Below are 26,672 nucleotides of genomic sequence, written 5' to 3' on the forward strand. Positions count from 1 at the left end.
CTGTGACAAGGCTGGCTGGGAGCACAGAGCTGAGGGTTAGTGCCAGACATGTCTCAAGAGAAACCGGGGCACATTTGCAATCACCCCGAGTTCAAAAGGGTAATTTATTCACAGTCTGTGGTTAAAGTAGGGCTGCTCAGAATGCCAGTGGGATTCTGCCGGGAAGCAGAGTAGTAGAGACACATTATTTTCATTTTCTCTCCCCTTCTTGTTTTTTTTGTTTTTTTTTCTGTCTCCCTCTCTTGCTTTTTCCCCCCTCATCGTCCTCTTCATCGCCTGTTGTTGTTTCTGCGAGCCCTGTGTGGCGTCTTTTAACACACGCCGGCGAGCATATTTCACTTTTACACTCATCCGCATTGACGTCCCGGTGCTGATTGAATTTTGAGGCGCTGCGGCGTCTGCCATTATCATCCTCATCGTCTTGAGTGGTTTATCTCTGGCCCCAGCTCAGTGTGACGCCAAGGCTGCAGGGGGAAGGAGGGGCAGGGGGCCGGCGTGGGCTGGGCTGGGGGTTTGGGGAATGTTCATGTGTTTTTATTATTTGTGTGGAAAAGATACGGAGGATTGGCCTTAACCTGGATGTTCAAGATAGTGGTTGTAGGTTTATGTTGTGTGTGCACGCATGTGTAAGAGCAGCCTTTACGGAAGCTGCTTCAGTCCGGTCAGTTTGATTCTGATTCAACGTCCCGTTCTCGTCGGCGCTGTCTTCCTACCGCCTCGTCTCAATCAGCCGACGACGTGGCTTCAGCATTAACTGCACCTGCCAGGTTCGGTTAGGATCACAGGGTGTCATGGCTGCCCAGAGACCTCGCGCTGCCTCGCCAGAATCGTCAGAGAATTATTCCACCACATGTCAGTTTTACTGTGTCGTTATCACCGAAAGCCACCGGCAGACACTTAGAATACACTGCCTACTGTGGTGGTGTGGTGGGGTTAATTTGAGGTCTGGAGAAATCTCTTCCTCCTCCTTCAGTCAGTTCAATACTCGGTCGTGTGCATTCATTGCCAGAGCGGGAAATTGTCTTTCCCTCGGTGTGTCGTTGTAGCCAGGTTGTTATGTATGCTCTGCTGCAGAGGCAGCGGTGTTGACGTGAGGCTGAGCTGCTGCCACGGCGTCTTGATTTGAGGTGAAACCTCGGTGTCGCTCCCGTGTCCCTGGTGTAACACTATCAACCCTTACCTTCTCCCCACCTTTCTCTTTCCCCCTTCTCCCTTTATCCTTTTTATCCCTCTCCGTCTTTCCCTTCCTCCCCGTTGTTTCGTATTCTCGTGTCTATTCTCCCTCACTCTCCCCGGCGGTTGATGGAGTGATTTTGAAGGCGCATGCAGGTGGGGGAGCAGACAACGCCGAGCTGTGCTAATTGAGCCTTCTTTGTGCCTGGTCACTGCAGTGTGCTGAGGCGAGGAGGCCCGGGAGTGAATCCAAGCAGCACTCAAGAGCCCCACTGGATCGATAACGCGGGAACTTAACAAAACAGAGACATGCCGAGTGCCCAGATCAGGGTCATTATTGTCTCTGGCGAGCCGCACTTCCACCAGGGACTGATCAATGTGAGAATATGGATCAAGATAAACATTCTCACCTCCCATTTCTCTCCTCTTTGCCTCAGTTCTTGGAGCATCACGTTCTAGACCAAGAGAGCAGAGCTTAAGGCTCAAAGTGCCCCATATCCAATGTGGATGTGCACACCATATCCATAACATTTGAAGTATACGTGCCTGGTGCGCTCTCTTCCATGTGCCTTAATAGGAAGACTTAGGTTTAAATTCATATGTTTTATAGGACGTTTTTGAAGATCAATGTTCTCTCTTTTAAGGACTGTGTTTGATTCCCAGACTTGGCCTTTATATGTAAACTTGAAATGCGCTAAACTGCAGATTAGTCTCATTTAGAGCTGCAACAATTAATCCATTAGTTGTTAACTATTAAATTAATCAACTATTTTGATAATCGATTAATCAGTTTGAGTAATTTTTTTGAGAAAAAAATGTCAAAATTCTCTGATGTCAGCTTCTTAAATGTGAATATTTTCTGGTTTCTTTACTCCTCTATCACAGTTAACTGAATATCTTTGCGTTGTGGACAAAACAAGACATTTGAGGACGCCATCTTGGGCTTTGGTAAATACTGATCGACATCTTTCACCATTTTCTGACATTTTATAGACCAAACAACTAATCCATTAATCAAGAAAATAACCGACAGATTAATCGACTGGAAATAATTTTTAGTTGCAGCCCTAGTCTCGTTGCCTTCCAGGCTTCATGTCTTTTGCTTAATTTTTGTCGTCAAAAATGTCTTGTAGCATCATCATGTAACCCCTTTACTATTTAATTTTATCAGAGAAACATACATTCAGTTTGCCAGTTTATTAGGTACACCTAGCTAAAACCATCATGACGGTTGTAATGTGTTCAGTTTTTGTTGAAAGAGAGGTGTTGATTCAAATTCATGGTCATTTTGGAGGCTGCAGTTTGTGATGCTGTTGAATTGTATTGTGTATATTACTGACAGGTGTTTCTATTATGTTTTTCCACTCCATTTAAATCATTGAGCGTAGACTAAATAACGGAAACACCTCTCTGTAATTTCATTGAATTTAGATATCTCAAAATCTTCAATCATATTACATTTTATTTGTTCAGCATTTGTATCATTTTGTGCTTCTCTCTACAAGAAAAATATGTGAAAATACAACCAAGTATCAGACTGTAAAGTGCCATATGTAGTCATACACACATCATCCATGTAAAGCCTAGGGACACGATTATGTCTTTTTCATTCTGGGGACCTGGAGTGAAACAACAGTTTAGAAACTCTTATTCTACAGTACACCTATGGCAACCACATAGGATCACAACAAACACATTCAAATGTATCTATAAAACTGATTTTCCTCAAAGTTTTCTGATGGTTCAGGTGATTAGAAAAATCATAATGTAACTATGGTCAAATCTGGCGCCTTTGTTTCATGCCACTCACCAATCCTTTCGGTTTTTCTCAACCATCAAATATCTTAAAAAGCCGAAATTACATGAAAATCCATCTATCAAAGCCTTTCCAAAACGATAAAACACAATTGCTGGGGCTGCGATGACATAACAAGGGGACAGGCATCAGCCCATTGCAATTAGGCAAAAGAGGAAACATCAGATCTGTGAGAGCGTCTTGACCCTCCAACACATGATGGTGTTTCATTTTATCCGTGGCTTTAAATTGGTGATGATGGTATCCTGCTGTTCTGGGTCCCTCCATTATTCACTTGGAAGGATAATAATAATTGCTTAATGTGGTGTGAAAAAATGGCTGCTACACACATAGGAAGGAAAGTACGTGTCCATTACTAGTGTGATGGCGAGGCAGCACCTGTCTACATGCGGTTGACCTTTACGGACGGAGTTTAGATTCCCTACTTACACAGACAGCATATCCTCATTCAGCGGTTCGTATGATATCTTACGAAAAGTTATTCCTAATTTTTGTGATACTACAAAATACAAAAGTATTTAGTTACCTCTAGTAACCTCTTCCTTACGCGACATTTGTCACTCTTTAAACTTCCTGGACTTTGTAAATATGTCCTCTCTTGTTTACGTGGGGAATCTGAAACGGCTGAAGTGCTATTTGTGAAAAGGGTAGTTTTATAACTGTACTTTACACACCGAGGGGCGTGACGAAAATGCGAAATACTCACCTGTGAATGTTATATATCTAGGTTCTATTGCTTGCATTCTGCGTAGGTTGAAATGACTAGTAAAGTTTGTCGCTCTGGTTCGGACCATACGGACTACGGAGCGTCCGTGTTCTTGTTTCGTAAATATAGGCGCAAAACAACCCTTTTTCCCTGCGTAATATTTGCCTTGTGTTTTAAAGTATTCATGACAAAAAAAATAGTTAAAAATATATATATATATATATACTAGTGATATGGCTGGAATAATCGTCATAAGAATATTTTTTACAATATCAATATATCACAATTACAACATGGCAAATATAACATTACATGTAAAATAATCAAACTGATGCTCATCTAAATCAGTTGTGGTCTACTGTAATCTAGGGCTGCAACTTATGATTATTGTCATTATGGGCAGTGGACTTGTTTGCTCTACAAAGTGTCAGAAAATTGTGAAAAATGCTCATCACATGTTCACAGAGCCCAAGGTTATGTTCTCGTTTTGTCAGAACAAAGTTATAAACCCGAAGATGTTCAGTTGTCTGTATATAAGACCACCAAAAGCAGGATGTCTTTGCGTTTGAGAGGCTGTGACCAAAATGATTTAAGCGTCTAATCATCGAAATTATTGCTCATGCATTTTCTGCCAATCAACTAATTGATTAATGGACTAGTTGTTTTAGCTCTACTGTTAGGGCTGGGTAATATATTGCTATTGTATCAATATCGTGATATGAGACTAGATTTTGTCTTACATTTCGGATATCATAATATGGCATAAGTGTCGTCTTTTCCTGGTTTTGACAGTAAAGTGATGTCATTTTCTGAATTTACCAGACTGTTCTAGCTGTTCTATTATTTGCCTTTAGCCACTTAGTCATTATATCCACATCACTGATGATTATTTAACAAAAATATCATTGTGTAAATATTTTGTAAAAGCGCAAATGGTCAACCTTACAATCTTGTCACAATATCGATATAGACGCATTTGGTAAAAAATATCTTGATCTTTGATTTTCTCCATATCGCTCAGCCCTATCTACATTTGTTTTTTGTAAAACGCATTGCGTTTATTTTTCTATTTTTCTAACTACAAATGCTTCAAATACTTTGAATCATTCATTCAGAAAACAGAATTTTGCAAAATAGTAACATGTTATGATCATATATGAATCCACCAAAAGACAACATACGTTAATATTAAATTATTGCCCATCCCTACTATAAATAATGTTTACATGTGGTCCATAAGCTGTATAAGCTTGAGTGTAGGAGTCTGGTGCTAAAGCTCTCATCAGCATGCCTTTAAGGAGCCACAGATGACACTTGGTATTAAAATGTCAAATTGCCCTCCACTCAGACTAAAGTGATTTTAGTTGTGATTATGCACTATTTCCCCCCTGTCAACAGCGAGAAAAAAAATAATCAAAAAATGTGCTAATTGGTCATGGGGATTGGTGGGAGACTTCAGTATTTTATGTCTTTGACTTCCAAATGAGTTTGGGAAAGGAGAGGCTGTCACTCTGGCATAGAGGTTTTGGGGAGGAGGAGGAGGGGCGGCTGCTGGCGCGGGCTCAAATTGAAATGATGCACTGTTCCCCCTCACTGCGGCTAGAGCTCGCAGTAATTAAATGCCTCATTGTTGCTTCTTGGGAATTTGTATTGAATATTTCATCCAGCGTAATGATTATTTGGGTGTGGGTGGGACGTGGATGTAATCACCTTGGCTGGCTCTTTGATGAAATACTTGGTTTGGTGGTTGGGCTTTATAACCGCTTTAAGTGCCCTTCTGGGTTTTTACTTTACTTCATACCCATGCTATTTCAAACTGCAGTGCTGGTTCTAATATTATTGATTATTGGCTTCCAAATTTGTCTGAATGAATGTATGCTTTTTTTGCACAGACAATGGCATGACCTTGAACACCGCAAATTAAAATGTGCCCTTCATTTTTTGTCTCCCCACAGAGGACGCCGGTAAACACCGGCGAAGCTTTTCGGTGGTTCTTTTAGAGCTGCGAGCCATGGCTGCCCCATCCAGCCGTAGGAGGGCAGGTGGGACTCTTGACTCTCTGCCAGGAGCACTTGATGGGTTCACAGAGCCCAACGCGCCCCCAACACGTTTGGGGAGGACGAGAGAAGAAAAGTGGACAGACAAAAAGATAAATGAAAACATAATGGTGTTGTTTTAACTCTGTAATTTCCTTTTCTGTGTAATTATTGTACCTTTTGACAGTATCATAATGTATATTTTTGGTGTCTATGAATGTGTTTTCAGTGTTGTGGCTGTAGGTTTACAGCCAATCCTATGTAAAGGACTCAAACAGACAGACAATCATACAATCATACTGATTCCGTCAAACCGAAGAGGCCACAAGGATTGATGATATAACAAACACAACACACTTTACTCTGGAGCAATAATCTATTCTGTTGATTATTCTTCAACCTTTCATTTCTTTTTGACTCTTGAATTATTTTATCAAACTGAATCATCTTCTAGTTTTGTCTTTTATTCCATCTGGAAATTTTTTAAATGCCACTCTAATGTTAAAGACCGTCGCCGGCGATGTGATGTGTCTCGTTGAGAACAATGACGGGAAGGACGGCAGCTTCTGTGACGGACTTGTTGACGTGTTTCCTCATTTTAAGTGGACTCACTGCAGAACAGGGCACATTGTCTTGTGCGGTGAGTTGCACTGCTTTAAAATCCAATTGGCCGTCATTTGATTGTGACAGCAGCGGAGGTTTATGAGTCATGCTGCTGTCGGGAGGTCATATTCTCAAAGATGATCTCAAAGTACATGTTTTTTAACAAAACTACGTAGGTCATCAAACCTCTTTTTTTATTCCACTAAAGGTTGTAACTGTCTAAAAGGTAGAGAGTAATGCCAGTAAAGGAATTGTATGTTATGTTGAAAACACTCAAATTTAGAATTAATTACAGTACACTATACATATTTGACATATCAGATGTTGTTCTGGAGCTAAGGGATAGTCTGGACTTTTCTCCTGCAAAGTAACGTTAACACATTCCAAAAACAGAATTATTCAATAAGTTACTCATTGTCTTAAACCCTATTGTTGCATGTGTAAATGTGTTTTGGTTTTAAAGATTACTAAGAATTTGTATATTGTTGTTGTGATGCTTTTATGTGTTAAAATAAAAAAAAAAAAATGACTTCAGTAAAAAACAGTAAATGTTTGATTTGGCTGAATCACCAACGACAGGAAAAAAAAAATCAGTGATCAATTATGAACACCTGATAAGGAAAAGATCCTATTTTTTTTCCTCCCGCAAAGCATCAACAGGAATAACAACCAGGAGGAGACGGGAGGAATGTAACAGCATTGGTTACCTCCCCAGTCACGTAGTCCCTTGAATACTAAAATGTTGCACGGAGAAGAGTGGTTCCCAGAGGCAGCAGACTTTAAAGGACTAGTGAAATCCCATGTGGTTTGTCATGCTGGAATGCTCTTGGGGGGGAGAACAGGAGGGTGGTGGTGGTGTGGTGGTGGTGGAGGGGGGGATGACGAGGGGAAGCGGGTGGGGGCTGAAGCGAGACAGGCTCCTGAGATAGCTTGAGCAACTGAGCGATTGCCGGGTCTTTGGGTTTCAGGGGTAGGGAGTGGGAGTAGTTATGGCAAGATGGGGAGGGAGGCAGTAGGAGGGAAAGAGAGGACAGAGGCACATTTGGGCGGTAGCTGAGGTGGGGAGGGGCGTCAATGCTGAGGCGAACGAGCAGAGAAGGAGGAAATCATCCGGGACCGACTTCTCCCCTGACTGAGCACGCTTGCCATCACCCAAATTGAGCTGCTGACTGGTTAGGGCCAGCCAGGAAGACGACTTGAAGTGCTCTGTGTTGGCGGCAATGTTGCGTCTGAGGCGCCCAATCCCCCTCGTTGGTCATCAGAGGTTGATAACGTGCATCAGGGGTACGCTGGCTCGCTCACTCCCTGGCCGGTGAGATTAAATAACATCAGAGACAGCTCTCTCTAATCCTTCCCCCCCCCCCCCACCTCCCACTATGCGCTCTGGAACTGGGATTTAAAGTCCTCAGGCCCCAGTGGTAATGTTCAGTTTCCTGCTTCAGACAGGCAGAGACAGAGGCGGAGGACATAGCAGGACTACATTAGCACGTTAGTGGGGTGGTGGGAATACATAATGAGCCCTCGCTCCTTATAAGGTTCAAGGTTCATTCAGGAAAATTACTATCACGTATATTGACCTAAATCACATGGAGATGACCCTGTTCCTCACCCGGTCTCGACCAAACCAATTTTCTCAAAACCGATTTCTAAGCTGTGTATTACTCGAAGAACTTGAAGAGTTATAGGTTCTCTGCACATTCAGAGCATTAATATAGCAGCAAACTACTATGTAATGATATAGCTTAGTAATATCTGCCTGAGCAGAGAATGAATTCGCTCTTCCTCTGTGTGTGTTGTAATCTGAGCTTCTCTGTGCTTTGTTGACATCGCCGGGCCAGCCGCGCATGCCTTTTAGTGCAGGTGAGGGTGCTCCACTGGTTAGCTCACAGACGCTGCTTGGCAATGCGAACATATGGCGATTACAGCTCATAATGCCGTCCCGAGTGACGGCATCTTTGCAGAAGCATAGCACCCATGCTCCCCCCCGTCTCGAGATAACTTCTGTTATGATTTGACGCTATATAAAAATAAATTGATTTGAATTTTGAATTTCGCACCTTTAAATAAAAGATTAATAAAAAAAATAGAAGAAAAAGAATACATTATATATGTGTGTTAAGAATGGAGTACGACCAATGGCAGCAATTAGCTTAGCATAGCTTAGCAAGGATGGGAAAACAGCTGGCCTGGCTCACTCCACAGTTCAAGAATAACCCTACCAGCACCAGGTCCTTTTCTCTAAACTGTGTTTCCTCTGCAGATAGTACCCCCTCAGTGTAGGCGGGATTCTCAGCTGATCGCTGCAACGACGTGACATCATCTTCAACGGGAATCTCGCTGAATCATTTCAACGGCAACCAACCAGAGGAACAACAGCACTTTGTCAATTGTATGGCGTAGTAAACGTAGTGTGCCATATTTTTGTGTGCTGTAATTTTTTTAAAATCTAGGTTGAGTAAATTAAAAATTGCGGTTGCAATTGACGGTAGGTTGACTGTTTAACAACAGCGGATTTGTGCAGGATGACCCGTGTGATGCTAGCAATGATTCTCTCTGACCAATCAGTGGTCTGCAGTGTTTTAACTCCGAAGTGGTACCAACAATGGAGCGGTTCTATTGGTACCATCCACAACTTTTACTAATGTAAACATGAAAAATAACCATTCTAATGTGTAATGAACTAAACTGAACTGCTTGGTGGAAATGCGACTTCATTAATTTCTTTAATTTGTACAAAAACAGTAATGAAACAACAATATTTGGTTTTAGAGGGAGTTGCACGCTGTAATTACTTCTTGACGATTTACTGATTTTGGAATTTTTGATTGCACTAATCGCCAAAACTACAGAAATAAGATCCAGGTTGTAAAAAATAGGGATGGTAACTTAAAGTGAAGTGTTGTTTTATTCTACATCCAAACACTAAGAGGGATTCAATTTTAGACCACTTGAGGTAAAAAAAAACAAAAAACATAATAAAACATAGCCCTGATATACCATCAGTCTATAAAGACATTGTTATGACTAAGCAAACCAATATTCTCTCTTTTTAGCTAAGTTTTGATTTCTACCAACTCAATAGAAAAAGCGCCGTTTCTTTATCTTGTTGACTTTCTTTACTAGTCGTCACTGGTTACAGTACTAATAAAGAAAGCTCTCTATAATTACCACCAAACTAACTAAACCCTATAAAATGTGGGTAGGGGCAACAGAATGAGCTAAAAAACACCTACACTAAGCACCTTTACACTATGCAGCATAGCTCATAAGAGATATATGATTGTCATTTACTTGATTCATTAATTTTCATTTTTTCATTCCACTGAGAGTGTCAGTGCTGCTTTCTGGGATGCTGGAGCAATGTGGATCCTTAAATTCTTCTGCTAAATATCAACAAATCCTCCTGTTGACCTAGATTATTGAGGAATGATGCAATCCTGTTTGAGAAATATCATTTGACAGATAATGTTGTACTAGCTTTCAATGAATGCTGAAATGCAATTTTTAGCTGTGAACTCGATTTGAACCCGACTGCATTCACACACACACATGAAGTTTGCTGATGATTACAATAAGTCACCAACGTGAAGCCAAATAGTGGAGCGTTTCTGGAGATAAAATCGATCAACTGGAGAGCAGAAAGCTGAAATGACATTCAGACAAACGAATCATTAATTAGTGCCGTCCCGTCATTATCACATATGTGCCACTGGACTGATATCTGAAACTGTACTTGTCCTGTTGACATGACAAAGATGTTGAGCTGGATGCTTTCCAAATTATAGCAGGAAACTAATTTTTTTCCCTTGACCCTCCCAAGATCCTGTCTGCAAACCTAAAGCTCGGCATACACTGTACGATTTTAGCCCGTTTCTGGCCCGAATTTTGAGCCGCACGACTCATTTTAGAGTCGGACCGAATTTCAGCTTCGTCAGTCGGCGTGTAAAGGGGGGACCGAGGACCGATTAACTCCTCCCGACCGGCCGTCGGACAGTCGGATGAATTTTCTGACATGTCAGAAATTTTGGTCGGCCATCCACAGGCTCCTGCACAGTTGAAGCAGAGCCACGAGCCGAATCCCCAACGTTAGTGCCTTTTTTCTACTTCTTTTTACAGTAATCGGAGCGTACATATGTACATATAGTAAAACTTGGCAAGCTTACCTCCAATTCTCTCTGCAAAATCAACAAGCCATACTGTCCACGTCTTCCTAGCCACCTGCGAGTCCATGTACGCTGGCACCTCTTTTTTATTTTTATTTTTTTAGACTTTTCAGCAGACAGGACGGCACAGATGATCAAGGCAGCACGTTTCTGCCTTGTTAGCATTGTGACCCGTACAGACCATGGATGTATAAAGAGAACAGACCTCTGCTAGCAAACAAACTTTACCTGCCTCGGAGCTTTCAAAAGAATCTTTATTGACAATTGTCAACAGCCAGAACGGTCCGCAGGGGCCGACGATCGGACCGTACAGTGTGAGCACATAAATCGTGATCTTTGGCTTTACATCGCAAACGATCTACTCATACTTTAGGAGCAGGTATTACACAACAACATTTCTAAAATCGTACAGTGTGTGCCCAGCTTAAGAGAGGCTGGACACCAGCTGTCACTCAATAAACTCCAGAATGAATAAAGGCTCCCGTGATGCCACTCATGCCACTTGGTGCCAGGGGTTAGTGGGCCAATCAGATGTGCTTACCCTCTCTGTGTCCTCCACAGAAATGCAGAGTCTCTGTGATAATCCCTTTAGGGATTTTGACTGAGAGCGCTCCCTCACTCTACTGGCATACTTCTTGTCACTGAGCAGTGGAAAAATCCACACATCTTCCTGCGAGGAGGCGTTGAGACAGGACACGTACCATCGAAAAATTAAAGCAATACTGCAGAAATGAAATAACAGAAATAAAATAATTAACCTAATCAGTTTCTATCCTATGTTCTAATTTCAAGGTTAAAACCATCTTTACATTTCTTTTGTCATTTTATCAACCCCTTCAATAAAATTGAAATGTTTGTGTAATAAATCCAAATTTCCCTTTTCCATCTCCAACTGCAAATTTGCACATACTTACAACGCACATAACACTTTCCCACTCTGAGTCGCTCGCACACACAGAGGACAGAGAATGAGACCGAGAGAGAACAACACGTAGCGCCTCCCTCCCCTCCTCCCTACCTCGTCTTTCATTATTTATTTACTGTCTGCAGTTTTTCCATCGCACGCATATTGATGCAGAGAAAGCAGGGTGTGAGTGCGTGTCAGAATCATTTCCTGACGAGGGAGACAAGGTGGAAGTAATCAGCAGAGCGCTGATGCAATATGACAGCCCCTAGAACCGCTGGTACACAGTTAAGAGCAGGAGGGAGAAGAAAAACATCTCCTCACTGAAGGAAGCGGCAAGATTTGCACAAGCGACATTTGGGTGGAAAGTAGATTTACAAAGTTCTGAAAGTTTGTGGGAAGAAAATCGGATTCTTGGGCTGTTTGGTCTGAGCTCATCTCTGAAATTTTATCCTAAAGTTAAAAAAAAAAAAATCTGTAGCAAGACAGTGTATTGTATGTTTAAAAAAAAAAGAAAGATATATCTCTATAAGGCCATTCAACAAGCTACATTAGCTGTCCATTTGTTTAGAAAATGTTTTAGTGCTTCCACTTCAGTCCACTGCTTTTGTTGCACCCTCAGGGAATTTAAGTAATTTGAAATATATGTAGTGAGTAAGTGCTGGTTTCTACAATCGTGACCAATGTCCAGATTTTTCGTGATGACGAAATTCCCCATAGGCAACAATAATAAAAGCAGACATTTCTCAAGAAATTCAGTCAAATAAAGTTAAACTTTTCAGTCTGTGGGTATGTGCAGCACGGAGAGGAGGACACAGACAAGCAGGGTCTTCAGAGAAGCCAGCAAGGCGGCTGGCTGGAATGATCTTTCTCCACTAATCTGACTATTTCTCTCTCTCTCTCTCTCTCTTTCTCTCGCTTTCTCTCCGAGGCAGGCGTAGAATGATTAGTTATCCTGCAGCCATCACAGAGTGAGACGCAGTGAGACGGCCAACTCTTTCCCCGACCTCTCCCCGTGTAACACACCTGTACATATCTCCTTCACACATCTGTACATCTCTTTCCCATACATTTCTATCTCTGTCTCTGTCATCACCTTTCTCTGTCTCTCATATATGTAGCGAAAGCCTCACCCTGTCACACACTCTCACACACACACACGCACACACACACACACACACACACACACACAGTATAGTACAGGTTATATACACACTAGGGATGGGAAAAAGAATTGATTCTTTTTTACGATTTTGAAATTTTTTAATGCCAGAATCGATATATTTGCTTCATTTGAGTCTATACGGAGGAAGAAGGAAGTTACCGCTTCTATTGTTGTAGCCTGAGTAACGTAACGTCATATCCGTTCCGTAATTCGTCAACCAAAACAAACCGCAGCTGGCCGCAACAAGAGGTACAAAACAGCGGAGGGTCAGCATGGATACCACTTGAACCCCCACACAAAGTGGTAAACACTACACATATAGTAAAGTATGGAAACACTTTGGGATTCACATATTGCAGGAAAAGCGGAGCTAGATATGATGGCTAAAGCTGCATGCTAACTCTGTCATGGACAGGAAACGTTATCGTATTGCGGTAACGTGCGGTCAAGCCAGCCGTCACTCTCATCTCCGTGGTCAAATCGTCCGACGCTACCCCCTTATACTGACATGTATGTTAAATACAGCCCAAATGGAGCTGATCATGGATGTATAGGGAGAACAAAGCTGACGGGGAAAGCAAGTATACACGTGTGACTACGTCTGGTTTTCTAAATAAGGTGTTAACAAAGGGAACTGTATATACTAAATACATATATGGAAATAAGATTGATTGGATTGTATTCACCAGAAATATAAAACATTGCATGTCCCTTATAAATTAAAAAGAAAATACCACTAATTTGTGAACTTTTTAATGCATTAATTTCGATATTTTTCAAATTAAAAGTCCCTAGAAGTGTATGATTCAACTTTTTCTCATGGTCTAGTGTTAAAAAAGTTAATCATAATATCGAATCACAATACTTCTAGAATCGCAATACATATCGAATCGGCCCCCAAGTATCGTGATAGTATTGAATCGGGAGACAGGTGTATCGTTCCAGCCCTATTACACACACGCACACACACACACACATGCACAGACACCATCTGCTCATCCTGACAGGCACAACCTTCCTAGGTGTAGTAATTGATGAATGAGGAAGACGGTGCATTTAGGGTCTCCCTGCCTCTCCTATTCACATGCCGACCCGAGAGAGCAAATGGGTAAACTCCACTCTCAAACGCACACACTTAAGCACACAGACGCACACGCCAACACATTGGAACACATACAGAGAGGTGTGTAAGCATGCTGATTGATTGATTGGGGCGGTGGGTTTCATGACGGCTGGCAACATTTCTCCACATCATGTCAACGCCCCTGGCAGCACGAGTCTCAGAGTGATCTCTGAGGAATTAGGCAATCAAAGTCAGCAAGGCTGGATTCCAGGGTGGTGCCCGTGCAACAGACTAAACTGATTTAGAATAACTGAAAATGTCCTTTTTTTCAACCCCGAAATTCCATACCAACATTCTATTTAGTACGCCAATACAGTGTGTGAGATTTTTTAGTATGTCCAAAACCTTATATGAAAACAATAGTACGTAAATTGTATACCATTTCCGGTGAAATATTATAGTATGAAAAAGCTGGACACTACAACGACATAAATATCCCACAATGCAATGCGGTAGTGACTCTGTAACGTCAATAATGCTTCAGTTTAAGTGTAAGTATTCACTTTAACTTTTCGCTTTTGTTCTCCAACCGGCAAGGAAGCTCTCAGGAAGTGACGACGTAAATTAATGCTCAGTGTGTCCGAAAAGATACTACTGTACTGTATACTACTACTACTGTTTATCACACAAACGTATGTTAAATGATAGTACACATAATGTATTGTGTCAAAGCAGGATTTTTAAACTGATCATATCCGCAGAACCCCGCACCGGGGCAACCTTTAGCGTCTGCAAGGGACGCACTGGGCTTTCAACTAACTCCAATGTAAACCCATTCGCATCATTATTAGAGGGTCAGAGCAACTGATGTAGTATAAAGAGCAAGAAAGTCTGCGTAGGGGAGGGGAGGGGAGTTTGGATGGGTCAAACAAACACAGGACTTTCACCAAGGAGATCACTGTTGTGTTGTTAAGTGTCCTGTATGAAACCATGTCAATGTTGACTTATTTTACCTTAGTTTTGTTACTTAACTTCACTAACGGCAGTTACGTTACCAGTTATGTTACAAATGTAGTTATTTTACATAACAAACATACTTTTTTAACCCAAACCTGACTTAGTCTTAAGCCCCATGCTGAATTCACACCAGAGCAGCGGCAAAGTACGGCCTGCGGCGAACTGCCACGCAATGTCTATGAAAAAACTGCGGCGGTCGCTCCCGAGCTCAGCATGCTGTGGCCATTTGAAATTGCGGCCAAACAAACGTTGGGAAAAGTTTAATTTTTAGCAGCGAAGTGCAGCCAGAGAGGACCCGCAGACAATCAATAAACAGATCCTGTGACTGTGAAATGTTGACCTACTGTATGTTACAAAGAATTTCTTCCCACCTGAAACACATGAACACGCAAAACACCGCAAAAAAAAAAATGGAATTATTGTGGCGAGCCGCACTTCGCCGCTGCCTGGTGTGAATTTGGCGTTACCTATGATGGAAGTATGTATGTAACTGTTAGGGACTAAGCAGTGAGGCAACGAGGAAACAGGAGTTGTTGAAGTAACTGGGCTGTTTCAGAATTTAATAACTAGGTCTATAAAAGAGGTTAAAGCAACATAACTAAACTTACTATCACAACTAAACAAGGTGTTGACTGAACAAAACTGACCTCCACAGTGACACATGTATAGGGGCTTGGCCAAACCAAATAGTACACAAAGGGTAACCAAGATGGACACTAACTATTACTTAAAACAAAGCAGAACTAACTAAACCCAAATTGATCAGGTGTGGTTGGCTGCAAATTAAACTAACCTGTGTAGGTAGCAAACTAATGAGATGAGAAAGTGTGAACTGGAATGATATTACCCTGTGTGGCTGTGACCATCACAGCAACACGGAAGTTTATTTTGGAAGGACACTATGCATGTAACCAGGGGAAACTGACATGCCTAGAGCGTCATAGTTTGAAGCGTGGGGGCACTGACCAAGCAGCGGTATTTGATGAGTTGGGAGTGAGAATGTGTTGCATGGGGAAATCACACTACCTGGACTGGAGGGAAAGGCATTGATAGCTAACGGAATTACAGTTCCTTCAACATATTTGGCAAAGCAAATGAAAAGTAAGCAAACATGTTTTGCAGGAGACAGTGTGCACGCAATGCAGCACAAAGTGGCTTAAATCCATTTAGTCATCCCTTCAGGTCCAGTGGGTGTAGCCTGCCTTTCACTTGCCCACACTATCATTCAGAGTTCCACAACATTAAACATATTCACAACACCATTCAAAATAATCCATCACCATTTCAATCTGTAAGAGCTCCGACACCTCGCAGCCATTGAAGAGAATAGGATTCAACAAGACAAAGTTTTAGTTCTCAGTTAATGGAGAAACTGGCAGTGTGACAAAATGTCATATTTACATTAATCAAATGTCAAAATATGGTGCAAAATATGTGATTCATAGAAATCTCTTCCAGATTTGTTTCTGCCAAAGTTTCAGAATATAGAACAGAAAAACTCGTGGCTTGATGGATCTATAATATTTCTTCTTCAAATTCTAGCACAAAAAAAAGCAATACTGTAAGTTAAAGCAGCAGTGGGTAGAAATGAAGCAAATATGATTAAATAAAGTTATTTTTACAAAACGGTCACTATATCCTGACAGTAGTGCATGAGACAGGTAATCTGAAAAAAATCATGTGTCTCTGTGTCCTCCGGTGCTCCTAATGGCATCTGCAAGATTTCACAGACCGGAGGAAAACAAGCAATCAGAGCTGATCTGGTGTCTGCCGTCCAGCTGCCGTCTTTGAGAGCCGGCTGTCAATCGCTCGCAGTCTCCGATCAAACGGTCAAACTAGGCCCCGCTGATCAAATATGAATCAATATTCTGTTACTGTAACGCCTATTTCTCTCCTCAAATGTTTTCAGAAACATCTTGTAGTGCACGGTTTAGCTGTAAAATTAGAAAGTTTGTGACTCGACAGCCATGTTGAGATCAGTTGAAGAAATACCAAGCACCGCCCACCAGCCGGGGCACAGCCAATAGGAACGCTCTCTCTGAAAAGACCTGTGATTGGCCAAAGTCTCCAGTCACATTTCGATTTTTTAAAGCCTGAAAACAGAGCCATGAGGAGGTGCAGAAGTCTAGTTATCTCTCAGAACACTTGAATTACAATATGCTGAAAGGTTATTATGGAATATTTGCCCAATGACGCCAGAAATATACTGCCTACTGAAGCTTTAAGCATAGAATATTTCCCTTTCTCTGCCTGATGCATTATTCCCTCTTCATCTAACCCTCACCCCAACCTTGCTGATATAAATAGATAAGTTAAGTAAATAAATATATATATTCCTAATTTGAATAGACTGAGGGGCGCAGTACAGCTCGGTTGTATGTGGGATGATGGAAAGGTTATAAACGCCGACAAACAATATCTCTAAAGAAGCTCTCATTCACTTATCTCTCAAGGTATCACTCATCCTTCAACTTATCCACCCGTCCTTTCATCCATGCATCGACCTATCTATTCATCATCTGTCCATCCATCTATCAGCTGCTGCACTAACCCACCCATACATCCACCCACCACGTCTAGCCAAGTGAGCCAATGAACTCATTACCTCCTGCTATGAAAACAAAGACACACCACTTGGCTTTGTTGCTATCACTGACCAAAGACTTACAGCGCGACATCAAAACTGTGGTAACATCATGCGCACGTTTGGTGAACGTATAGCCGAGTGTTGGGAAGAGGAGGTGGAGGAGTGAAGAGGAAGAACAGGGAGGGTCCAAGTGTCAGGTCCCATTGGGGTCAGAGGATGGCGGCTACATTTACCAAAGCAAACAGCCCAGAGGAGCAGAGTACTTCACCTGTCGCTGTGGATTACTCCATTATCACATCCACCAGTCTCACAGTGTCCCATTCCAACCACTCACTATTCAAAATTCATACAACATGCAGAATTGTGGGCTCTATGAAATGTTAAATTGCGGCAGGGCTCAAATTTTAAAAGAGGCATTGAGATAGTTGACGTGAGAGGAGTTGACTATGTTATCCATGTGAAACCGCTTAAACAAAGTAGATGGTAAGATGCTTTTTGGTAATTTGGAACAATGAAAGTAGTCCCACTTCATGTTAATGTGATGTACAAAGCTACATCAGCTTGTTTTTCAATGGTATTTCTGAATGTAATGCAGAAAGCATGGCTTTAATATGAGGTAGATACAAAGAAATATAAAGACAATGTCAGTTAACACAATGCAATACATGCTTCATGCAGTCTCCCAAGCAAATACCATCATATTTAACTATTGCCATTCAGTTTCAATGCAGGAAGCATGGTGCTCAATAGTTTATATTTTGTTATATAAATGTAACCAAGATGAGACTAGGGCTGCAACTAACAATTATTTTCACTGTTGATTAATCCAACGATTATTTTCTCAATTAATCGATCAGTTGTTTCATCTATAAAATATGAAAGTCATTGATCAGTCATTCCCAAAGCCCAAGATGACGTCCTCAAATGTCTTGTTTTGTCCACAACTCAAAGGAGTAAAGAAACCAGAAAATATTCACATTTAAGAAGCTGGAATCAGAGAATTTTGACTTTTTTTCTTAAAAATTACTCAAACCGATTAATCGATTATCAAAATAGTTTGCGATTCATTTAATAGTTGACCACTAATCGATTAATTGTTGCAGCGCTAGATGAGACTATAACATAGAAAACATCACAAGATAAATATAGAAGTGGACAGAAAAATTACATACAGGACAGATGAAATAAGATATTGTGTACATCCAAGCTGAGTAGGAAATATGAAACAGGAACATTATTAAAAAATACAACTTTACTACCACGGTTGGTGAGTATGAGGCTTGTAAGAGTTACAATTTGGTTAAGATTAGAAGCTGTATGTATTGTATTTGTATGCATGTGAGTCCATATACAATATGCGGATGTACTTATATTACTGATTCTAAAGCTGACACATTCACCAAATATGTTAAATCCATCCAAGTGCCTCAATTGTGGAAATCTGAAGATTTGTTTATTATTGAGATATTATACCCTTATAGATAAGGGTATCACAAACAAACTGGTCACCTAGCTTTCCAATATGTTTACCATACTGTAATTTTCATGTCATTTCAGTTAGCCCGGGTACAAAATTTTGATTTCCCTGGATCGGGGTGAAGAGAAAAATCAACAATAAAAAAATCATTATAATGACAGACAGCTTTGTATGTCTGAAGTATATGTATTTTAGCTGCATTCTCTAACAAATTCCAAGCAAGTAAATATAAGTTTTTGCCACTGACACACTAAAAGTAGAATCTGAAAATCTAAGCAGACACACCAGACTACCACATGTAACTGTGTCATTGATAGAGTTTAAAAGCGGGTAAATCTAGACCCTCTAGTTGCAGTGTGGACTTTTTAAAGGCAAAGTTTATGTTTGTTACATAATAAAAGATCTACACCCAACTAGAAAATCTAGTAAGATCCTCCAATGTATTCATTTGTTTTGAAAACTGAAGAATGGTAAAATGAATCTGTAGTACACCTGTACACCAAACAAACATTATTAAAGTGTTTATACTGTAGTTTCAGTAGTAGCTTCCAGAGGGACAGAGCAGATAAAAAAAAAAAACTGCAGGGACTGGGTGAAAAAATAATAATGCAAGAAGAGGATCTGGAGTAATAAAGTGCTGCCACGGGGCTCACAAGTTTGGTAACGGGTGTGATTCACATTAAAACTGGGAGAAACTAGCAGTCAACCAACTCTTGGGCACTGACTTTATGTCCACCGCAAACACAGAGAGCACAGGTGAGTACATTTAACACTGTGAGAAAAAGAGGTACTGTAAAAAACAAAAAAACAAGTCCCTGATGAAGTAGTCAAAACTGTGTTCTGTCGAATGACTAATCCATTACTCAAATAATCAGTTCGGCACTACATAGTTGTGTTTATTGCCAGAATATAAAATATTGTATTTAATAGAGTTGTTCCGATACCGATGCCAAAGTGTTTCCATACTTTACTGTATGTGTAGTGTTTACCACGTTGGATTTAAAATGGGAGGGTGCAGGTCGTATCCACGTGGACCCTCTGCCGTTTTCTACTTTTTCATTTCGGCTCATAGCAGCCAGCTGGTTTGTTTTGGTTGACGGATAGGGAACGGATATGACGTCATTCAGACTACAACAATAAAAGTGGTAACTTACTCTTACTTCGCATAGACTCAAATGAAGCAAATATATCGATTCTGGCATTAAAAAATCAATTTCCAAATCGTAAAAAAAATTGCGATACATAGGTGAATCGATTTCCTACCCCTTGTTATTATCGCGTTAACTTTGACAGCCATAAATAATATATTGATTTTTTTGTTTTTTTACATACTGGTATACGCAAGTTCAGGTACTGGAATCGGGATGGAAAAATGGTATCAGAACATCTCAAGTATTTATTATCAATTAACTGAATGGCCCAGTATGTGTAGTAAAAAAAAGTAAAGTTCTTTTTACATTTCAGCAGGAAATTCTGGACGGTAGCCCTGAAGCCGGAGGTGGACTTAGCTGCACCGTACTTTTACCCTGCAGCAATATTGAATGCCAAGGCCCTCATAATACCACTGTGGTTTAGCTAGGCAGCAGATAGAACATGGGAAATGGCACAAAAGACATATCCAGGGTAAAGAGCCATCCCTGGAGAGAAGAGTGACACCAAGGAGTCCCTCTTCTCCTTCTCAGCAGCATGATTAATAACCCCTGCGCCCCATAATCTCTCCATCATCTATCTATGTAAATGCCCCCGGACCTGCAGCGCCAACACACTTTGACTGATGGCTGTTCCACAGCATTGGGCTTGGTGTGTGTCTGCGTGTGTATAAATGAGTGAGAGGGAGTGTGTGTGTGTGTGCACACATTTTTGCATATGCACGCAGGCGTGTGTGTATGCGTGTGAGGATGTGAGGGGTTTTGTGGATGGAAAGGAAGAGATGAGAAAAATCACATGGTCCCTCTGCATTGTCACAGTCAGTATGGCCGCACACACACTTACTGTTTTTGTCTGTTACAAACACCACAAGCACACACACGTTGGATGGAGGATGGCACAGCACACAAGAACAATGCACAGGGGAGGTTATAATTTACTCACACAAACAAGAAACTAGAGACAAAATTAGATTTGACCAAATAGCATAATGAATTCTCATTTTATCCCCTTAGCCCCTCTTTCTCAGCAATAGCTGTTTCAATAAATAGGGTGAATGGGATTAATTAGGCATCTCACAGCACCATTTTAAATATTACAGCAATTATCAATGCCTGTATAATTTATAACTTTCAACGAAAGTGTCTCTTGTTCATATTAGTATGGGTTTTTTGTGGATTTTACTTGGTTTATAGGACTGGGAGTATAAGTGCAGGCACCAGAAACCTGAAGAACAGGTCAATAACCTCGGCGTTCGCGTTCCACCTTTGTGAATTTTGGTACAAAGTTGTCTGGAGATATTTGGGCAACCCATAAAAAGCGATATTTCCCACACTTTCACACCTCTTCTCTAGGATATGTCTCAGGTTTCATGCAGCCTCGCTGATAGCCGTTGCCCCCAGTAACTTGTGTTTATGGATGAGAAGAGAGTCAGAGAGAACGAAACCAAGAAAAAGAACATTAGACAAAGCGAGTTCAGAGAGTGAGCTCTTAATTGCCATCATATTTTTCATTGTGAACTGTGTGTGTCCAAGGCATCACCAGGATGTTAATGTTTCCTACACACCCAATAGTATTTAATGCAAACTGGTAGAGTACTAAGTTATAACCAACAAGTCTGACGTGTGCAGAAGCACAACGCTTACTTTACCACTCTTTACTGGTATTATCTATTCCCAGTCTGACGTAAAAAAAAAAGAAAAGCAAACTTGCATGACCTCATCTGCATGGAAGTCCTGTTTTTTTTGCACTTCTCTTCCCACCTTTGTGCTGTTCACGATGCACACTGAAGATACTAAATAAATGGGCAAAATTACTGTATGTTACAGGGCTCCCGAGTGCAACCATTTTGGTCACATATGCTACTCTTATATGAACGTAATATGTAAACATTTTGGTAGACTTAAACTCACTATCAATGCTTTCAGGGGACGCACCCTGTTTTTTCCCTGATAATGTTTTATTGTGAACAACAAATCCGTGTTGAAATTGGCAGGACAAGAGCTGGTTAACGGGAGGTGCCATTCATTTACATTATGATGCGTTCAGGCTCCATTCAGTAAAGATGAGTATTGGGCGAAGGTGAATTATAACGTTATCATGATAAGATAAGATAAGATATTCCTTTATTAGTCCCACAGTGGGGAAATTTGCAGTGTATAGCAGCAAAGGGGATAGTGCAGAAAACAAGATGCATCAGCTAACACAGTAAAAAAAAAAAAAAAAAAAAAGCTAAACAAAGTGTAACAAAATATGAACCATTTAAATAAAAGGAAGTATAAAAATAGGAGCAGTATATACAGTTTTGACAATAAACAGACTATTAAAAAATGATGTGTTCAAATGTAATTTTGTGAAATGTAGTTTTTAGCGAGAAACTTGAATAAATCCAGTTGTTTGAAGGAAAAGGAGTACTTTTCACATCAATATAAAATAGATAATAGAGAGGGAATTATGACCCGTTTAACTTCCTAACAAAAAACAGTATGCAAACTGTAATAAAGGAGTGGATGTTGAAGTAGGTTTTAGTTTAGTTTTTAGTTTAGAGAATTGTTGAATTTCAAAGGTATTGGCATCAATTACTAAATTCCTGGTATCTTGACATCCCCAGTGTAGGTCTATGGGAACTGACAAAAACGTAAAATGTATTATTGCAGCGTCAAAAGGCGCGGACACAAATTTTAGGTACCCCTTAATTATGTGCTGGTGCACCTAAATGAAAAAGTTAAGCGCACCAGTGCAATTAATGTAAAAGGTTAGTCTGGAGCCCTGTGTTATGTCATGAAGCTAAATATATCTAAGCTACACAATAAAGCAAGATGTTACTATAACTGCATTTTAAAATGGTGAACAATAGATAATGTCATGCTACACACTGTCACAAGTACTATTGCTGCTACAACTAGTATAACCTTTAAAAATATGGGAAATTATTTCACTTAAGATATGTTTAAAAGTGGTCTTTCAATTTGATTTCACTACAACAGTACAATACAACAGTACAATACAACAGGAGCAATAGTTCCACACATATTATTGCAGATGTTCATTTAATGGTTATACAATGTTAGCTAACAGTTACTGTTCAACTAATGACTTACAAAATTGAATTAAATTGAAAATAAATAACAATAATCATCCATAAACTCATTTATTAATACTGTGTTGTGAACTGCATTGAAAAGCTGTTGAACTAATGATTCTCAATTTTAAAAAGGAACCCAGTGGATGCTAGGAAGTTAATAAATCAATCTGTGCTCTGGAAAAAAGGTGTACAGTTTATAGATAATGGGCTTAAACATGCAGAACCACCAGTATGATCCTTTACAGGGAATTCAGGTTCTGATGGAGTTCATAAAAGAGAAAGATTGGAAGACAGGGTTTATTATTTTGCATCCACTATGTTTGTTTGTGTTTCCTAAATGGGGGGATGGTGAGCGCTGATCGGGATTGCTCTGTGTTCTTTTAACCGTGACATCCCTCAGGCAGATTTGGGCACAAAGACAGATAACAAGAGAGTCATGAAAAGGTCAAGGAGTAACATTGTCTTAATGTGCACCTGACTCTGTCTGAGGACAGAAGGCAAATATCAGCGGATTCAGCTGCAATGCGTCTTTTAACAAATAAATACATTATATGCTATTCAATAGTTCCAAATAAAAGAAGTAACAAATTAAATGTGATACATTATGGATATTTTGAACCGTTTCCTAATTGAATTCAAAGAGCAATTACTGTATTTTGATACATACCGTTACCATGATATAAAATTACATATACCGTGATAGAAGATTTTGACCATATCACCCACCGCTACCACCAAGCGCCAACAGAGGCAGACTTTCAGAAAATCAAGCACTCTCAGACACTAAATCCAAACACACCTGAGGGTTTAGTCAACAAAGTCTGGTTCGATGTGCAGCTGCATACTGTATGGGACGCAGAGCTAAAGAGGGCAACCGCCAACTGAAGCCTGAATCATTTATCATCCGCCAAGACGATAACGGTCAAAAGCACGCTACGCTGTCATTCAATGAATGCACAAAAAACCACAAAGATGCCGGCGAAAGAAACAAAGAGAGCCTAAGGTGGAGAAATACCTTTCGTTGCTGCCGCCCAATCCAACGGCCTCTCCATCCAAAGCTGACAAACTACAGCAGCTATGGTAAGTTAAGGATGGAATTTTAGCTAGCTTGCATTTTTTTATTTGTAGCCTATTATGCTCATTATGCTCACTTTAATATGTTTTTCAAAAAACATTTGAAAAATTATATAAAAATGATCATTCCCTATAATATTGCAAATCATATTGCAATATCAGTCAAGACAATTGCAATATACACTCACCGACCACTTTATTAGACACACCTGTTCAATTGCTTGTTAACACAAATAGCTAATCAGCCAATCACATGGCAGCAAGTCAATGCATTTAGGCATCTAGAGGTGGTGAAGACGACTTGCTGAAGTTCAAACCGAGCATCAGAATGGGGAAGAAAGGGGATTTAAGTGACTTTGAACGTGGCATGGTTGTTGGTGCCAGACGGGCTGGTCTGAGTATTTCAAAAACTGCTGATCTACTGGGATTTTCACGCACAACCATCTCTAGGGTTTACAGAGAATGGTCCGAAAAAGAGAAAATATCCAGTGAGCGGCAGTTGTGTGGACGGAAATGCCTTGTTGATGTCAGAGGTCAGAGGAGAACGGGCAGAGTGGTTCGAGATGATAGAAAGGCAACAGTAACTCAAATAACCACTCGTTACAACCGAGGTATGCAGAATACCATCTCTGAATGCACAACACGTCCAACCTTGAAGCAGATGGGCTACAGCAGCAGAAGACCACCCGGTACTAGCAAAGTGTACCTAATAAAGTGGCCGGTGAGTGTATATATTTTTTTATTTTATTTTTAACAACTTTTTGTTCTTTCTCCGAATGTTAGGTATACTAGAGAGCCCATGGGGGTGAACTTCCTTGTCTCCACGTTGCCACGGATTTGTAAAGCAGCCAGCACAGAGACAATCTGTTGTTCACCAACCAGTGCTTGCAAAGCACCACTGTACGAAAGCTCTCTGATGCTGACCTGGAGGCAAAAGAAATCATGTCAGTGACGGGGCATAAATGTGAATCGTCTCTGCAATCTTACTGACGTCCAAACTACAGCGAGAGAAGATGCTAGAGCAATGTCCTTGCTTCTGGCACTGCGCAATTAAAACCCACCTGTCCAGAGTCAAACACCCCTGTACCAGCAAAGAGGAGTGCTAACATGATTGAACAATACTTCGACAATTGCACAATTAATGGTGGTATCCAGATAAATGTTAATAATCACCATCTTTAAGCATGCCAAAAATCAAAGACAGACATTTCTGTCATTATGTGTCATTTGTTTTGGTTTTTGACGGATACAGAACGGATATGACGTCACACTTCCTTTCAAAATCATTTTAAAAATGGGACATATACTGTAGGTGGATACATTTTTTTTCCCACCTCTATTAGCCTGATTGTACGCTTTCCACAGCTTCCTATCAACGCCCCTTAGCTGTTCTAAAATCACTGTAAACCACAGCCTCTAGTGGCTTAATGCTTAACACTGAACATCTGCTTCACATGTTGTGCATTCATCATAAAAAGGTACATCAATGATTATCTCTTTTTGATTGAAATAAGGATGAAAACTGAGTTGTCACTGCTTTGGTTGACATCATTATTCTCTCATCACAGGTTATATATTCCCAAACATGCAGAATGTCCTTTGGGTGATCCAAACATAATGATGTGTGGGACTGTTGTCGCTGCAGCATGAACCTAACTAATCTTGACCTGATTCTGGTTTTAATGCCGAGGGTAAACCTGATCTGATTCGCTAATTATCAACCCATCTCAATCTTGTAATTGATAATTACAGTTGACTGATTGTTGGATAATTACAATGAAGCTGAAATGAAAACAGACACTTATTGATTAGATGCTATCTAGATGTTGTCTGGAGATCCATTACCTTTCATGATGCCATACCAACTATACCAACCTTATTTGTAAATTAAAGGTTTGTGTTAAAGTTGTCTTAAAGTCCATAATATGATGCATTTATTTACATTGTTAACAGTATATCCCCTGTTGTTCTTTCACATTCTTTAAACCAGTGATCTGGATTTGTCAGCAGAGAAGAGATTAGCTTGTGGTTTTTGTTTAGTTTTAAACTATAGTAAATAAGTTATTCAGCCTAATCTGTCATTTTTTACAGTGCAGATGAGAGTCTAGCTTCCAGGAGGGTCTCTAAAACTCCTCTCTGATTTTGTCTTTGACTTGTCTTGACCTAAAACAGCATCCAAACATAATTCATTTAAAGGTCCAGTGTGCCAAGCGTGTTGGAGAGCTACAGTGGCCGACGTGAAAACGTTAATGGCCCTCTCTAGAGTCATTTGGAGCCGAGCCAGTGCGTAGAGTGTGTGTGTGTGTGTGTACAGATTGGTGAAGCAAGAAAGAGAGAGCAGCGGCGACGAGAGCGATAAGGTTATCGACTCCGGCCCAAGCAGGAAAAGTGTTTGGTTTGTCCATTTTTGGCTTCTGTAGAAACATGGTGGTGCAACATGGCAGACTCCGTGGAAAGGGGATCCAAGACCCCAATAGATCCCCCTAATTGTTACACACTGTTCCTTTAATTGTGTTTTGAGGAGGATCTATAGTTTATAGTTAGGAATTTGTTTTGGCCTTAGTTAAAGTTACTGTGAAGAACTTTGAAATGGTTATGAAACAGTCTCAGTGTAATATGATGCCTCTATATGACCTACATAAGGATTGGCTATTTCT

The 26,672-nt window shown here is 40.5% G+C and overlaps 2 protein-coding genes across 2 annotated transcripts in view; one reads left to right on the top strand and one right to left on the bottom strand.

Moving 5' to 3' along the window:
* Positions 1–7,070, top strand: part of cxxc4 (CXXC finger 4) — a 34,098-nt gene extending 27,028 nt beyond the window's left edge. The window contains exon 3 of the mRNA XM_037760902.1: positions 5,651–7,070. Within this exon, the coding sequence (XP_037616830.1) occupies positions 5,651–5,695 (45 nt within the window). The 3' untranslated portion in view covers positions 5,696–7,070. The remainder of the gene's footprint in view (positions 1–5,650) is intronic.
* The window catches only part of tet2 (tet methylcytosine dioxygenase 2), a 191,137-nt gene that overhangs the window by 87,248 nt on the left and 77,217 nt on the right, over positions 1–26,672 (bottom strand). The gene's annotated exons all lie outside the window — the stretch shown is intronic.

Source organism: Sebastes umbrosus, chromosome 3 (assembly GCF_015220745.1).
Source record: "Sebastes umbrosus isolate fSebUmb1 chromosome 3, fSebUmb1.pri, whole genome shotgun sequence".
Taxonomy (NCBI): Eukaryota; Metazoa; Chordata; class Actinopteri; order Perciformes; family Sebastidae; genus Sebastes; species Sebastes umbrosus.